This window comes from Callorhinchus milii, unplaced genomic scaffold (genome assembly GCF_018977255.1).
Source record: "Callorhinchus milii isolate IMCB2004 unplaced genomic scaffold, IMCB_Cmil_1.0 Scaffold2, whole genome shotgun sequence".
NCBI classification, from domain to species: domain Eukaryota; kingdom Metazoa; phylum Chordata; class Chondrichthyes; order Chimaeriformes; family Callorhinchidae; genus Callorhinchus; species Callorhinchus milii.
In genome coordinates this window covers 55,945,820-55,963,469 of record NW_024704743.1, presented here as the reverse complement: position 1 = coordinate 55,963,469, position 17,650 = coordinate 55,945,820, and the positions used below count along the sequence as shown (strand labels likewise).

At 41.6% G+C, this 17,650-nt stretch overlaps 1 protein-coding gene across 2 annotated transcripts in view; it reads right to left on the bottom strand.

Annotated features, from left to right (window-relative positions):
* The window catches only part of agmo (alkylglycerol monooxygenase), a 152,377-nt gene that overhangs the window by 52,552 nt on the left and 82,175 nt on the right, over nucleotides 1–17,650 (bottom strand). For both annotated transcript variants that reach the window (XM_007899710.2, NM_001292281.1), the window contains 2 exon segments: nucleotides 11,638–11,741; nucleotides 7,788–7,883 (listed from right to left, as the gene is read on the bottom strand). In XM_007899710.2, coding sequence (XP_007897901.1) covers nucleotides 7,788–7,883; nucleotides 11,638–11,741 — 200 coding nt within the window.

Sequence of the window (17,650 nt, the reverse complement as noted above, 5' to 3'; positions counted from 1 at the left end):
CATGGAATCCACACATATGTTAATTTGGGTTAAATAATAAAATTGATTTAATTTAAGGTTAAATCTGAACTCTCTAACCATGTGGTGCCTATTATTAGGTAATTTCTTTGCTCCTTTTTGAAAGAGCCCATTTATTTTGAGTCATCAATTCATTTATTTAAAATAATTTTGAACTTTCATTGAATAAAAATAAAACTTTTTATACACAGAGCATTTTTATATTGTCTTATCAAGTTGAAAAATCTCAAAATCACTTTACAGTAAATACTGACAGTAAAAAATTTCAATACAGGCATTTATTTGTAAACAAACGCACAGCCAGTTTGTACGTTATATAGTCCTACAAACAGCTTTAAAAAAAATTACCAATTTATCTGGAGGATTGTTGGCCAGATATTGGAGGAGCTCCCTTTCTCTTTTCAAATAGGGTTATGGGATCTTTAATGTCCATCTGAGGACAATTGGGATGCTGAAAACAGCTTCAGTATGCCCTGGACTAGGGAGGGTAAAAATCTGCCACAGTTCCCATTCTTGATAGCCAAATGGTCACCATGTTTGTTAGCAGGCATAAGTGGCTGATCTGAGCAGCAGTAAGCCAATTACAACAACAACAACAACAAGATTTCATTTATAGAGCGCCTTTCACGTCGGGAGGACGTCCCAAGGCGCTGTACAGTTGGGTCAGGACCCGAGCAGTGGGGGAAATGGTCAGGGTGAGGGGAGGGAAGGGAGGGAGTGAGGAGGGGGTAGAGAGTCGAGAGGGGAACTGAAAGTACCGTCGAAGAGAAAGGTCTTGAGACCGGCCTTGAAGGAGGAAAGGGAGGAGGCGGCGAAGGCACTGGGGGATGGAGTTCCAGAGCCTAGGGGCTGAGAGGCTGAAGGCCCGGCCACCGATGGTAGGGCAGTTGGGGCGGGGGACGTGGAGCAGACCGGAGCCAGTGGAATGGAGGAACAATTAGACATTGTACCTAATATAATGTGGTGTGGCATGTTGATTTGAATGAAAGCCACTTGATACATATTTTGCTTTAATTATTATATAATTCAAGAGGTAAACCATACAAATTAACTTCCTGCTTTAGTAGTCGCTTGCTGAAGTCATCATTGCTGCATTTGAATGAGGAACTTTAACTAAAGTGTAGAACATCTCCCCCACACCCCGACCTCCATCTTACCCAAGTGGCCTATATTCACTTGTTAGCCTCGAGTGTGATTGATCATATATTCAAGGTAATTAACCAAAAGAACCAAGGGAGAGGTTAAGAGATTGTTTTACACAGAGAGATTTTAGGACATTGAATGGCCTATTTCAAGTTTTCAAATCCCTTCATGCTCTAGCACCTCCCTACTTATCTGATCTGCTTTTCGCCTACTCCACCATCCGTTGTCTCCACTCAACTGGCTCTGACCTCCTTTTTGTCCCTCGTTCCCTCCGCTCCACAATCGATGAGTGTGTCTTCAGCCACTGTACCCCAAAACTCTGCAACTCTCTTCCTCAATCCCTCTACCTTGCCCCCTCCCTCCTCACTTTCAAATCCCGCCTAAAGATCTTCCTTTTTGATTGTACGTACGGTCACCTCCCCCCTCCCTTTCCCCCTGGCTCATTGTCAAACTTCACCACTGTGAAGTGCTACCCCGCATGAAGGGTGCTATATAAATGGAAGTTGTTGTTGTTAAGACGGAATAAATATAAAAGGATATAGGTAACGGCAGAAGACTGGGAATTAATGGATCGCTCTTTCAGAGGGCCAACATGGCACCAATTGACCTCTTGTACAAATTTCTATGGTCAGCAAACTATTCAGTTATGAAGGGAAGGTGTCACAGTCAAGTACACTAGCATCCGCAACTGACATCCACACATGTGTACCTCCAGCAGGGGTCATTGGAGAATCATCAGGACAAAGAATACTAGTTGATTTCCCCCTTCCTGAACTCTTAACTGAGGCCACTTTTAGTATTCATACTGCTACTCAGTGAGGTCAGATAACTTGGCTCAGAGCAAGGAATCGAACCAGGGAAGTTCCCAGTCTGTATGGCTCAGCTACTTACTAAGTAAACTCTCTGAAGCATTGGGGAGTTCTCATTCATTTCTATAGCTGATTCAGTCACATAAAATATTGAAGCTTCAGCTCCACAGTCAAATGATATTCCACAAGTGGCTAGTCTGTCAAGAACTGTTCTGCTTGGATTGTGATTTTGTAAACTGCTGATACAAACGCACAATTTATATAGTAGATTTTATACAAAATATATCTGATTTCTCAATTGTGCTGTTGTCTCTGGGCTGGATTGACTGTATTTATTTAACATCTTAAGAATGAAAGGTCAAATCATTGGTAAACTTTTTCTGACTGGATCTGAATTAGACTATTGTATTTAAGTCTTCTATTTGGATCAGCAGTTCTGTGTTCAATGCTGGGCACCTTAATTTAGGAAAGATGTCAAGGCTTTTGCAAGAGTAGAGCAGAGATTCAACAATAACAACTTGCATTTATATAGCGCCTTTCATACTTAACATGTTGGAGTACTTCACAAGGATGGTGAGGTGGGACTGGAAACCACAATCTTCTGATTTAGAGGCGAGAGTATTACCAACTGATCCAGGCTGATGCATTGACACATTTGAAGTTGGATAAAGAGAAACAAAGGGTTGGCTCATAGTTGCTAAAAGCTTGGCCTCTTGTGGTGGGAGATAAAAAGCAGATCTGAGTTTACTGCAGCAGCACAAGGGTGAGGATAGAGATCACAAGGAATTTGAAGGAATTTATAGGTGAGGGTGAGGACTTTGCAATCAATCCATTGGAAAATACGGAGACATTGGAGCATGGCAAGAAATATGGTGATGGACATGTGGAGTTTCGGGTGGATGAGGATCCGGACAGTGGAGTTTTGAAAGTGGTGAAGAAAAGTATTCTTGGTCAGGGATCGATTGGGAAGAAGGAAGCAGATCTGAGGATCGAATCAAACACCAAGTTTGCCCATTGCTTCATTGAGTTTGTGTGAAAGGCCACGAGGTTGAAAAGGTCAGATGCGGAAGTGAGGAGACATTGGCAGCAACAAAGGAGGCTTGCCTTCATCTTATCCATGTTGAACTGCAAAAAAATTGAGTCTCATCCAGGTCATGATGTGTGACTAGGCAGGTGGACAGACAGGAAACAACAACAACAAAATTACATTTGTATAGCGCCTTTCACGTCGGGAGGACGTCCCAAGGCATTGGACAGACAGCGTTTGTCTGAGGGTCGGGGTGGGGGAGTGGGGAGGGCAGGGGTGGAAGCAGGGAGATCGAAAGCATGGTCAAAGAGGAGGGTCTTGAGGTCGGTCTTGAAGGTGGCGAGGGAGGGGGCAAGACGGAGGGACTGCAGGATGGAGTTCCAGAGGTTGGGGCAATATGGGGCAAGGGCGGGTATTTGGAATTGAGGTACAGATCAGCCATGATCTAATAGAAAGAAAGAACAGGCTCATGTCTTTGAGATGTCTCAAAACGCTTCACAGGTTATACTGTAAAATGAATTGACTGTATCTTATGGCCAAAATTATGATTATTGTTATCATTGAAATCTTATTGACTTTGAAATTCTTTGAAATTGGCAGCGGCCAATTGCGCACAGAGTCAGAGAGGTAGGGAGGTGTCAGGACGTGAGGGAAACAAGAGTTCAAGTGGATAAGCAAATCTACATGATCTACATGATGTGGAAGTTACCCTGAGTTTGTCATTGATGTCACCAAGAAGGAACGTATATATAAGGAAAAGAAGGGGCCTGAGAATTAACCACTGAAGTATTCTGAAAATAACTGAGTGCGGAAGGAAGGAAATGATAGGAGGAGACATATTTGTGAGGATGATACCATGGATAGAAGCTTTCAATTATGAAGAGAATAGAGAATATGAAGCATGTTTTACTAGAACAAAGACAGTTGAAAAGAGATGTAGTGGAGGTGTTAAAAACAATGAGAGAGTTTAATAATAAGGTGAACACAGCAAGTAGAAACTATCTCTACCGACCAGTGAGTTGGCAACTAGAGGGCATTAATTAAAGATAACTAGCAACACATAAACTTGTTAGAATTTCTTATACACAGAAAAAACAACAAAAATGACATGCCTTTAATTGTAATACTCTTGTTCTTCACCTCATGCCATTTTCTGGATCCGGGTTTAAATTTAATTAAAGCTCTGAATTAGCGTAAAGATATAGCCTCAGTGCTTGGCACTGCAATGTGTATTTACACAGATGGGCTTTGTGACCACACTTGCCGGTTTGGGACTCTGCGGGGGAGGCTATAAGGGGAAGGATAATCCATAGGAGGCTTGAAAGCCGACATAGTTTTGCACTTTGAAATCCTTTTCAAAGCCCAACTTGTATAGCGCTAACTGTTTTCTTATCTGATGAGGCAATATTTTTTATTTAAATAAGCACAGGGAACTGAGATAGCCAATTCTCCCAAATAAAGAGACAGAAACAAAAATATTTATAGATCGGAGCTAAATCACAGGCAATCTGAAGGTGTCTCTGATGACTATCCTGCCAAGATCGTAAATATCACAGTGGGGGTGTGGAGACCACTGCTTGAGATCAGGCTGAAAACATGGAGCTTTTCCAATGATTCCCAAAAGAGGTAACCCCTGACTGCAGGAGATGGATTTCGAGTCCAGAAATGGGTGGGTTGGGGGTAAAAAAAGGAAGAGACTCCATGTTCTGTTGCAGAAGAAATACTGAGAAATATAATACAAGCTTAGTTACACCCATCTTAGCTACACCAATATATTATTACATGTCAATAATAATAATAATAATAATAATAATAATAGTAATCCTTGCATTTGATATAGCGCTTTTCACGTCGGGAGGACGTCCCAAAGCGCTTCACAGAACACACTGTAAAGTGAATTGACTGTATATTTGTGGGCGAACGCGGCAGCCAATTGCGCACAGCAATGTCCCACAAACAGTTGTAGATTGAAAATGACCAATTTATTATTGTTTTTGTTTTTTTGGAGGGATTATTATTAGGTGTGTGGAGTAAGGAAACTTGCCCAAGGTTTCGCCCTGCCTGGAATTGAACTCAGGTCTCTTGCTTGCAAACCGAGTGCTCTAACCACTGAGCTACAGGACTCCACAAGGTAAAAGGTAAAAACATAGTTTTTGTTTACCTGTACAAAATTCACAAACTAGATTAATTGTGTTACTTGAACTTCCAGTCGGCGTTTTGTTCACTTCTTGTTTTTATTCACAAAAACTAAATTTTTTGTTAACTTTTCAAATGTAATAATCTAATGTTCAAATTAGGGAGTCACAATTAGCACAAGGAATCTATTTTGTAAAGTCCCTGTTTGTCTTCTCAGTAACAACAACAACAAATTATATTTGTATAGCATCTTTCACGTCAGGAGGACGTTGATCAGGAGGGGTGGATGGCAGGGGTAGGAGGGTGGCCGAAGGTGTAGTGAAGAGGAAGGTCTTGATACTTGCCCTACCAACCCACCCACTCCCTCGGCTCAGCCGGCTCTGACCTGTTCCACGTCCCCCGACTCACTTGCCCCACCATTGGTACGAGAGCCTTCAGCCACTCTGCCCCCAATCACTGGAATACCATCCCCCAAACACTCCGCCTTGCCCCCTCCTTAGCCTCCTTCAAGTCCCACCTCAAGACCCTCCTCTTCGGCCATGCCATCGGTGACCCTCCTTCCCCTCCCCTCCCTGCCCCCAGCTCGTGTCTGAAATGCTGTACACTGTCCAGAGCCTTGGGACGTCCTCCTGACGTGAAAGGCGCTGTACAAATGTAATCTTGTTGTTGTTGAAGGAGGCAAGAGAGGGAGCAAGGCAAAGGGATGTGGGATGGAGTTCCAAACGGTGGGGCAGAGAGGCCGAAGGCCTGTCCGCCAATGGTAGGGCAGGCTGGGCAGGGGGAACGGACAGGTTGATATGCCATTAGTAGGTCACAGAGGTAGGAAGGAGCAAGGCCATGGAGGGCTTTAATGTGAGGACAAGGATTTTGAACACTATATTCTAGGGGATTCAGAGCCAGTGGAGCCGGGCAAGGGTAGGGATGATAGAGTCATAGAGCCTGGTGCGGGTGAGGACATGAGCTGCAGAGTTCTGAATGATCTGCAACTTATGGACAGAAGACAAGCAGAGAGTTGGCATAGGAACAAAGAGACGCTTTTCTGTTATAAGCTTTGCGGTCTATAAATTATCAACGTGATCTCTTGTCAGAGCCAAAAGTCCTCTTTCATGTTATCTGTGAGTGCTCCGACACCCTAACCATGTGAAGAGCCTTATATACAGTAAATTCCTGATAACTCATGGCTCCAAGAGAAAAGAGGTGAGCAACCACTCTGCAGTAGCGAGTTAGGCATAGGTCTCCTGGGGCCACAAGGGGGCACTGTTGATGAGAGGACCTACACCAATACACACCGCTACACAGAGTGAGCAGCTGTCAGTGTGACAGAGTGGGTCAGACTCTGTGACTGTCAGTTTATTTATTAGAAATCGTTTAAGTTCAGAATGAGTATATGTAAAGACACATGTGTCTATAAATGCGCTTATTTTCTGTTTCCAATCGCTGATTTCTGTTACTGTATTGGAAACAGCTCCCAGATGTACATTAAAGAACAGATACTGTACTCTCAGATTATATATGAAAACTAAATACCTTTATGTAATAAACAATTTGCATACAACAGAAATACGTTGTACTCTCTTCATCATTTCAACATGACAAAACATGGAGGACAGTCAGATATCACTCAACCATCCAATAAACGCACAACTTTCCCTCCACAACTTGCAAGGTACTGTATTTCACACAGATGACAACCACCTTCTCACACTGCCATTCTTGCAATAAAATTATAGTAACACAACTGAAAACATACAATTAATGCAATTTTTTGTTTCATGTTGTCTAAGCTCACATTTCTAATGTTGAGCAGTTGTGATTTACACAAGGTCTAAAATGTCATCCAGCTGTAAACACACACAATGTCAAAGTGAATGTTACATCATAAAATTATCATTATTGCACATGCATTCTATGCTGAAACCTTATGTCCTGAAGCTCTTTATCTAACCAAATGCACCATTTACGCTGTGACTTTCCTGGCATGGGTGCTTTTTTAACTCCAAAGTCTCTATATCCCGTGCCAAGAAGAATTTCATCCTGTAGCTGTTAAAGAGTTAACAGTGAATGTCGAGCTTTTCTGCGGTTGTATGTTATCATTAGGCATCCTCCAACTGTTAACAGCACTGACAACACTATAAATCACAGTAGCCTCCCCTTGCCATCATCCCTCCAAGCTTCATCTGGAATATCCACTCTCAGCTGGAGTTCTCTTGATCTCAGTTCTAGCTGGATACCCCCACAATTTCCAATGCAAAACAGCTTCTTATTTTGTCAACACTTTGCACTTTGTCTTGAATACACATTAGCTCTTTAACCCCGAAGGTTACCGCACTTGTAATTCTGCATCAAATAATAAATAGCCCAGTTTGCAATTTATTTTAATTAAACATACCACGGCAGAGGAAATATTAGGTTTTATATCAAACATTTATCAAATTATTGCACAATCTTCATATTCCACATGTGTGATCACTTTTGACAGGTTAAGCTAAATGTGTGCATCTTTCAATAGCTAACAGTATCCAAGACTCAAAGGGTTACTTCTGCAGAGAATGGTGCTATAACGTACCATGTCAGCACATAGTGAAAACCAATCAGTTTAAAACAAAGTAATGATGAGGGAACGAATTTGCAGACCAATGAAAAGAGAAAGGTACCTCTGTGTGAATCCAGAACTGGTACAAGAGGTTAAACTGGAGATGCACAATGAATACTGAAGGGGGAATGAAGAAAGCCATCGGGAGATTGAAGAACTGGAGACAAAAAGACACATTGTTATTCCACAATTAAACTTTGTATAAAGTCAAATGAAGAAGGTAATACTAAAGTTACAAATTATTCATGGAAGAATTATTTAGTGCTGATTATAAATCATTATAATTATTAAATCATATTCTTATTTTTACCTAGTACCCACCTCCAGTTTATTTTATCAGTATTTTTCAAAAAATTATAACCTGTACACTGCCTTTATAGCTTCTCTATGATGTTTGCAAATACTTCTTTTTTTAACCATCCTTGCATTTGACATAGCACTTTTCATAATAATAATATTCCTTGCATTTGATATAGTGCCTTGTCACTCCTACGAGACATCTCAAAGCGCTTCACAGAATATACTGTAAAGTGAATTGACTGTATATTTTGTGGGCGAAACGTTCATGTTGAGAGGACATCTCAAAGCGCTTCATAGGATTTACTGTAAAGTGACTGAGTATTTGTAGGTGGTGCACCAGCCAATTTTCACACAGCAATGTCCTGCCAACAGCCAAGAAGTGAATCACCAACTTTATTTGTGAATTGTTGGCCAGTACACTGGGAGAAAAAAGGAAAGGAAATAGAAATCTACAGTGCATAAGGAGGCCATTCCACCCCTCGAGTCTATGCAAACCAGGGGATTTGCTAGATATCTAAACAGGAGTAAATTAGGGAAAGAGCAGGGAAATAGAGCTAAAAGCATTGGTCTTTAAAAGAGCCAGCACAGATGCAATGCGCTAAATGGCTTTCCTCTGTGCTGTAGATTTCTACAGTAAAACATCTGACCCATCAGAAACCAGAGTGATGGAACCTTCAAAAAAAAATAAACCCATCAGATTTCCAGCAGCTACAGTATTTTGAGTTTTATCTGACCCATGAAGCTCAGACCTTCCACACACCTGCATTAATTCAATGAATCTTTTGAATAGATTCAGAAAGCACTCCGAGACGCTACCCCACGTGAAGGCCGCTATTTAAATTCAAGTTGTTGTGCTGTTGTTGAATAACAAATTTACAAATAATTTAGGAATAACAAATGAATAATAATTTACATTTCTATAACGGCTTTCATGTTGGGAGGACATGAAATCTGTCTCAAATCTCTTCACACAACTCACTGAGAGCTTGAATGGGAAGGTAGGGAGTTGGGGTAAGTAGCTAGAAGCATGGTCATAAAGCTAGTTTTTAAGGTGGCTTTTGAGGGTCGGGAAAATAAGTTCTGCAAAACTTTTGTTTTCCCAAAACTTAAATCAAACTCAACTCCAACATTTTCTGAGCATTTTCAGTATAATAACATCCATTACATCTTTAATATACTGAGCTTTGTACGTGTTGATGCAATAAATGCACCAGAGAGGGTGAAATTTATCTTGACATTTCTGTCATACATAAACAGGTGGAATTTTTGTCTTTGCTGAAAATGGCTATAATTTAAAGTACCTGTTATTTGAAGGAACCGTTAAATTTAATGGTTAGGTCGTGAAACCAATTAATTTCATGTTGAAATTGGTTGGAAAATCACAAATTGGTTTTCCGGTTTAAATTCCACATAGGCAGTAAATGTAGTTCAGATCTGCGAATTTCCTGTCAGATACAGTCAGAATATCAAAAGAAGAATTGAGGACAGAACCTCAAAGATCAAATATTCTGTTCACAAAACAACACACCCAGTAAATCTGAACAATGTTTTAAGTTATCCTCCAAATGTCCTACATGTGACGTTTTTAACTAAAGATGTATATTTAAAAAAGGGAACCTATTAGTACAATATTTTATTTGTCCCTCGCTGGGCATTTCAAGGAATTGAAAGAAACACATAATAGTGTTCGCCCACAAAATATACAGTCAATTCACTTTACAGTATATTCTGTGAAGCACTTTGAGAAGTCTCGAAGACGTGATAAGGCGTTATATCAAATGCAAGGAATATTATTATTATTAGTGTTCAGCTATTATGTGTCAACTTGTTATAGGAGGAGGAGCAAAACCTGAGCTCAAGTCCCACAGGGAAAGCAGGCTGCACAGAAGAATAAGCAAAGGGGGTAAGAGTTAACCTGAGAGATAATTGTTCCATTAGAGACCAGAGGGTCAAGGGTGTGTGGAGGGATTTAAAAGTGAGAACGAAGATCTTGAATACAATTCACTGGGGGATGGGGGGCCATATGGAGTTGAGTGAGGATGGGTGTGATAGGCTCCTAGAGCCCAGTTTTGGAGAGCACAAAGGTTGCAGAGTTCTAGATAGTTTTCAGCTTGCGTAGGGACAAGCTGGTGAGTTGAGCAAGCAGAGTATTGGCGTGGTGAAGCCTGGATGTGATGAAAGCATGAATGAGGGTCTTCGCAGTCCAGGGGGACTGGTAGTAGTAGAGGCGGGCAATATTACGGAGGTAAGGGAAAGTTGAGTAAGAGCCATGATGTGGCGCTTGAGATACAGGTAGGATCAAACAAGACACTCAGGTTCTGCACCAGCTCCAACAGGTGGAATGTGCATCTGTGCAGTTGACGCTGTTAGCGTTTGAAAAGTTACTGACCGGAGTGAAGCAGGAGAGCCTTTGCCAATGTTCAACTGCAGAAAGTTAGAGCTCATCCAGGATGTGATGTTTGACAGGCAATTGATCAGGAAACCAGTGGTCCTAGAATTGAGGGTTGTGGCAGAGACATTGAGTTGGTTGTCACTGGCATACGTGTGGAAATGAAACCTAGAGTCTGTGGATGATGTTACCAAGTGGGAATATATAAATAGGGAAGAGGAGAGGACTGAGAAACACAGCATCTGACTGTGTGGGGGCAGGAAGCCATCAGATGAGACAAAATGAAAACACTGGAAGAGGTAGGAGGTTAAACAGGATAGGACAGAAATGTGAATACAGAGCAGAGAGGAAAGGCAGTAGAGAAGGATGGTATGATCAGGATAAAGGAGTATATGGAGGCTTTAGGGTCTCAGTGTGAACGAAAGGGACATTTTGATCTCAACTGAATCTTTACATTCCCAGAGAACAGGGCATGCCCTGTATATAAAACAGTAAGCCACAAGGCGTTGCACCAGTGTAAAGCACAAATGTCTAATTGATTTGCCCCAAAATAATTTGTTGTGTTCATATGAGAACTAACTGTGTTTTCCCCAGTATAAGCAGAACAACAAAAAAATCTGTATCCCAAAAAGGCAAATTTCAGTGTGGTTCACACCAAATGCACCAGGGAGGTAGTGGGAACCAATACAGACTGAAAACAAAAAATAGAAATCTCTCCATTGTATCTTTATAATTGGATTTCCTATGTTAAAGACCCAACAAAAAATCATGATTTTTAACAATCAGCTCATGATTGACTTACTATCCTGGAGTTTCATCATTATAAGATTAGCAGAAATGTTACATTTCTATTAATTCTTACAGCACCTTATTATGCATTGAGACGTCTCAGATAATATACTGTAAAGTGGTATTTTGCTGGCAAATTTGCAAATCTACAACTTGAATGGTGCCTCATACTGGAGAAAGTGACTCAGGATATAATGTGCGTCACCCTACATGGAACCACCTGTGTGTCACGCTGCCCTGCATGAACTCAGCTCCAGTCAGATCTTGGATGGTGTTGAATTCTTGCAGGTTTGTGTGACATACATGAATTTCTCTTCAGGAGATGCATCTCATGTCCTGATGTGCTGTTTCTGCATGATCCGTCATTTCCACTGCCGTCTCCCTGTCCACTGACAACAGGAGGCTTCATTCAAAATACTCAGAACTGACTTACCCAAGTAAAGTATTTCTGCAGCACAGACTGCCGAAGGGCTGTGGTCAGGTTGTAGTCCTCAGAGCTATGATGTACTTGGTGCCCTGACCAGAAGATGTTCACTTCTATAGCACAGAGAGAAAATGAGGAGTGTGAGTAATACAGGGAAGCATATTTGTCCTTCCCCAGAACTAATTAAACAAGCAATAGTTAAATAATTCTATAATCAGCGGACTAGTTGGACCAACAAGTCAAACAAAAACCATACATTTGTGAAACTCTCAGTAGTTTGGTTTGGAGACTTTTAAGCATTGTGATGGGTTTCTGTATGTATCATATATCTGGATGGGACAATTAAAAAAAAGTGCATGAAATGAGAAAAGCACCATTTAGCCCATGAAAACTATTGTTTATAGCAGGGGTTTACCACCAATTGATCACCCCTACGTGGCGCTCTCGTGCATGATCAAAAAGGCAAGAGGGAAGAATGAAATCCGTTCCAAGCTTTGCACTGAGCCATGTAACATCTGTAGTTGAGGTGCACACGAGGACAGCCTAGAATGACCCTGGTTCCGCATGGTGCTGTGCCTGATCTCTGCTCAGCACTTCCCTCATATGCATTACTCAATGACAGGTGACAGAACTGTGGCTGACTTACTGTGCAGCACAGGGGCAGAAATTATTCAAATTAATCCACAACTAAATGTAGAATTCAAATGTAAAAAACAACTGTGAAAAGAAGAGAGTGCAAAACATCTGAGCAGGCACCCTGCAGACACTTGGATCAAATCCATACAGTCTCCATGTACCTATTTACAACAATATGATGATTGTATAATTTACCAGGCCAGGAATTTCCAGCAATTAAACCCAAATGAGGTGAACATTTGCCAAACTATCTGCAAACATTTTGAGGTTTGCGTTCTACAGGTATCAATGCGCTATAAACAAAAATCCAGTTGCTGAATGTTAGAGTGGTCATATTATGCTCCTCATCAGAAGCTCTCTGCCCTAAAACAACACTACTGCTGTGTGCATATTACCTCTAATAAATAATAATAATCCTTTCATTTGATATAGCGCCTTATCACGTCTTCGAGGAGTTTTAAAGCACTTCCCAGAATATACTGTAAAGTGAATTGACTGTATATTTATGGGCCAATATTCGTACACAAAACAGACAGTAGCTGCACTTTACAGTATGTCCTGTGAAGCGCTTTGGGACATCCTCCTGATGTGAAAGGCTCTGTAACAAATTAAAATATTATCATCAGTGGTAGTATTATTATGAATACCAAAATCTTACAGAAGAGATAACAATCATAATAGCAATTTTTGGAGGTGCTGTACTTCAGATGAGACATTAGACTAAGGTCCTGTCTACAACAACAACAATTTGTACTTATATAGCACCCTCCATGCAGGGTAGCATCTCAGAGCGCTTAACAGTGGCAGCGTCTTACTTTGAGCCGGGTGGGGTGGGGCAGGTGGCCATAAGCACAGTCAAAGAGGAAGAGTTTCAGGCAGGACTTAAAAAAGGGGAGAAAGGGGACAAGGCAGAGGGATTGAGAGAGAGTATTCCAGAGTTTCGGGGCATAGCAGCTGAAAGCGCGACCTCCGATGGTGGTTCGGAGGGTGTGAGGGACGAGCAAGAGGCCGGTGCCAGTCAAGCAGAGGCGCTGGGTGGTGGATTGGGAAGTGAGGAGGTTGGAAAGGTGGGGAGGTGCCAGAGAGTGAAGGGATTTGAACACAAGAGTGAGGATCTTGAAGTCGACGTGTTCAGGTGGAATCCCATAGAACTACTGTATTGAAAAATAAGGAGGGATTATTTCCTGTGTTCTGGCCAACAATCCCCCAAATAAAAATGATCATTCACTTCATGGCTGTGTGTGGGACATTGATGTACATAAATTGACTGCCATGTTCTCTCAGAAAATAGACATTGTTACATGACTTTAATAATAATAATAATAATCCTTGCATTTGATATAGCGCTTTTCACGTCGGGATGTCATCCCAAAGCACTTCACAGAACACACTGTAAAGTGAATTGACTGTATATTTGTGGGCGAACGCGGCAGCCAATTGCGCACAGCAATGTCCCTCAAACAGTCGTAGATTGAAATGACCAATTTATTATTGTTTTGGGTTTTGGAGGGATTATTATTAGGCGTGTGGAGTAAGGAAACTTGCCCAAGGTTTCGCCCTGACCTGCCTGGAATTGAACTCAGGTCTCTCGCTTGCAAAGCGAGTGCTCTAATCACTGAGCTACAGGACTTTACAGCATATGTAGAGTCTTGTAGCTCAGTGGTTAGAGCACTTGCCTCGCAAGCAAAAGATCTGGGTTTGATTCCTGGCAGGACAAAATGTTGGGCAAGTTTCCTTACTCCACAAGCCTCTGTTTACCTAGTAAAAAAAATTACACTCCCTCTCTAAATCCTACCTAAACACAGATCTCTTCGACCCCTTCTACTTACACATACCCTCCTGCTCCATGACACATTTTCTCTGAAGTGTGTCAAGATGTTATCCTACGTGAAAGATGCTTTATAAATGCAAGTTGTTGTTGATGATGAGATTTATCTATCCCAACTACCCTGATCCCAGTTCAGTGGATTTCATTCTGATAAACTTAATGAAAGTATAAGGAATCAGCAAGAGATCTGTGGACTAAAATTCACCCTGTCTCAAGGGGCAATGTTGAAGAGAATTTCCAGGCCATCATCGCGACACTCAGGCAATGTTAGGAGTTATGTATTCACAGTCACACAGCAACCAAACCAGGATGGCCAGGCTTCAGCCAAGAACATACCTCCTTGGGATTAAGATGGCTCCAAGGGATCAGCCAGGCAACAAAGTCACTGCATAAATATGAATTACCCAGAGTGATGGAATCTTCAAAAAAAAATTGGTCACTTCAATCCACGACTGTTTGTGGGACACTGCTGTGCACAATTGGCTGCCACAGTTCACCCACAAAATATACAGTCAATTCACTTTACAGTATATTCTGTGAAGCGCTTTGAGACGCTTTGAAGACAGGATTAGGTGCTATATCAAATGCAAGGATGATTATTATTATTACTATTATATCCTGCGAAGCACTTTGAGACATTTCAAAAAAAGTGATAAGGCATTATACCAAATGCAAGGATTATCTATTTTCTTCTATTTATCTTGTTTATACTAATAAAATGACTAAGTCTGTCTGTGCTTCAAGAAGGATCTCAATAACCGATTAACGTAGAGACATGATTTTTACCTCATCAGAAAAGTCTTGTAACTGGGAGTGACATGGACATATTTGACATGGGTATCTCCTTTTGTTCATTATCTATTTTCAGTTTTACGATTTGTGCTGCAATTACACCTGGTGACCGCTGAGTCAAAGTGGCGCTGTGGCATTGTGCGTCACAGAGCACATACATCACAGAGTACATACGTCACAGAGAACATTACATTATTAAAGTGCGGAGTCCTCCCACAGGAGTCCTCCCAGATGAGCATAGATAAAGATTAAATGTCTGTCTGTGTGTCTGTCTGTGTATCAAACGACATTCCATATTAGATCCTTTGGTTGCAAGCGATGCTCCAGCAGGTACAGCTAGGTATTATAAAAAACACCTCCCTTGTAATTATTTGTTTGGAAGAAAAAGTGGAAGTCTATTTATTTCTTGTCTAAAACAAGGCATCTGTTACACCTGACGATCGCCTCCCGATCAGGGCCAACATCATCACTGTGTTTCCAAGACAAAGCCAAGTAAGCCAAAAGGCCAAAATCCCACCTAGTTTTAGCCTGTAAGAACACTTTGTCTTAAGTTTTAATATTGATGCAGTTTTATGGAAATTTCTTAAAATCTGTCTTAATTTGGAAGTAGATTTTCCCATAGATCTGAAAATGAAACAGTTTCCAAATTAAGACTGAATTTAACAGTTTTCCACTATTTTACATCATCTTAACTTTTAAGACAAAATACTCCTAAGGAGTAGGATTTTGGATCAATGGACTCTTTGCTGAGTCTTATTCACCAGTTCTTCTTCTGCTGCTCATTGCCTCCAGTGGAACAACAATAGGTACTGGGAGCTATGATTAAATGAAGAAAATCCAGTTTCAAGAATAGTCCTTTCAAACCGTCAAACCATAGATTCATAGAGGGTCACAAGATGGTAGACTCGTAAATGAGTAGACACTGTGCTCTGAGACCCTACCCTGTGTGGGGGGTGCTACATAATTGCAAGTTGGTGTTGTTGACCCATTGTGATTACTTTGAATACAAAATCACAAGTGTTCACAAAAGAGGTTCAGATGAAAGGGCTCTCAGCTGGCGGTTACCTTCCCAGGAATCCCAATCACGGGTGGAAGAGGAGGCAGATCTTATCCTTCTGCCAGGAGTGGATCACAAGTTGTTGCGAGGACGAGCTAGTTGGAGAGGACAGGCAGGTGTTTAAATCGTTTTGTGGAAGGAGGCTCTTTCTGAGGTAGGTCTTACTGGTGTGGAGATCAACTGCAGGAATCCTGGATGAGGTAAGATTCGGGATCCCAGGATCCCAGGATTTGGGGAATTAAAATCCCAAACTCCCGGGATTCCCAAAACGGCACCAGGATTGCAACCTCTGTTCTCAGGCCATTCGATCACATCCATACAGAATATCCATCCTGCCTTCCCCTCAATAAAGCACCACACTGTTTCTTAAAAGAGGCCAGTGTCTTATCCTCAACTAGTTCCAATTATTAATTACGTTCTGGGTAAATAAATATTTCCTGGTGTATGTTCTGACATTGCTCTTTGGAATCTTAAACCTGTACCCTCTTGTTCTGCAGTCCTGGTGTATCTAAAAATATTGTTCTGGGTTTACTCTTTCAGTCCCATTTAAAATCCTAATACACCTTTATAAAATCCTCACTGAGATATCTATTTTCAAAACCAAAGAGCCATAGCTTGTCTAATTATTACTTGGAGCTTTATTTATTTTCAAAGTTTTTAATATATATATATATTGACTTTTTGTTGGTCAGTTGGGTATCTGACACATGCAGAAACTCATCTCTAATTTTAAGAGCATCCAAACCAAACTGAGAGCTACAATCATCCCACTTACGCATAAAAATTATTATATTTATTGAAATGAAATGTGCACTCTTCTCTGGAGGGACGCATTCTGCTTACCTAATTCCGTATAATATTAGGCGCAGGTTGGCAAGGTCCAAGGCTTGGTACACCAAAGTGTGCATTGGGCTTCGCTCCTATCTCTCCCAGGTTTGCTCCTTCCTCTCACACCAATCCCTTTACGAACTGCTCTGATCAGGTTTCCATGCCACTCACAGCACAGAAACAGCTTTGGTCAAGGTGACAAATTACATTTTGTCCATCTGTGATCAGGGCTCCCTCTGCCTCCTCGTCCTCCTTGACTTCTCTGCTGCCTTCAATACCGTTGACCACTCTAGCCTCCTCCACCACATCTCCTCGCACTTCAACCTTCATGGTTCTGTCCTTGAGTGGTTCAGATCCTACCTCTCATACCATCTCCACTACATCTCCACAAACGGCTTCTCCTCTAGCCCCGCACCGTCTCGTGCGACATTCCTCAGGGCTCTGTCCTTGGTCCCCTCCTCTTCAATATCTATATGTTCCCTCATTATGACATCATCCACAGACATGGGGTCAACTTCCAAATGTTTGCAGATGACACCCAACTCTTCCTCTCTGCCTCCACCCTCACCTCCAGGACCACTGCTGTCCTGACAGAATTTCTGTCAGACACCATCATCAACAACAACAAATTACACTTGTATAGTGCCCTTCATGTCGGAAAGACATCCCAGGGGTTTTGGATAAGTCTCCAGAACTTGAGTCCTTGAATTTGATCAAGTCCTGGATGAGAGCTAACTTTCTATAGTTGAACATCAACAAGACCGAGACCCTCCCAATTGATGTCCCTCCTTCACACCTCAGGCACTGGCAGCATCTCCATCTAAGAATGCAAACTCCACCTCACTAAGCCATTTCAGAACCTTCGTATCCTATTTGACCCT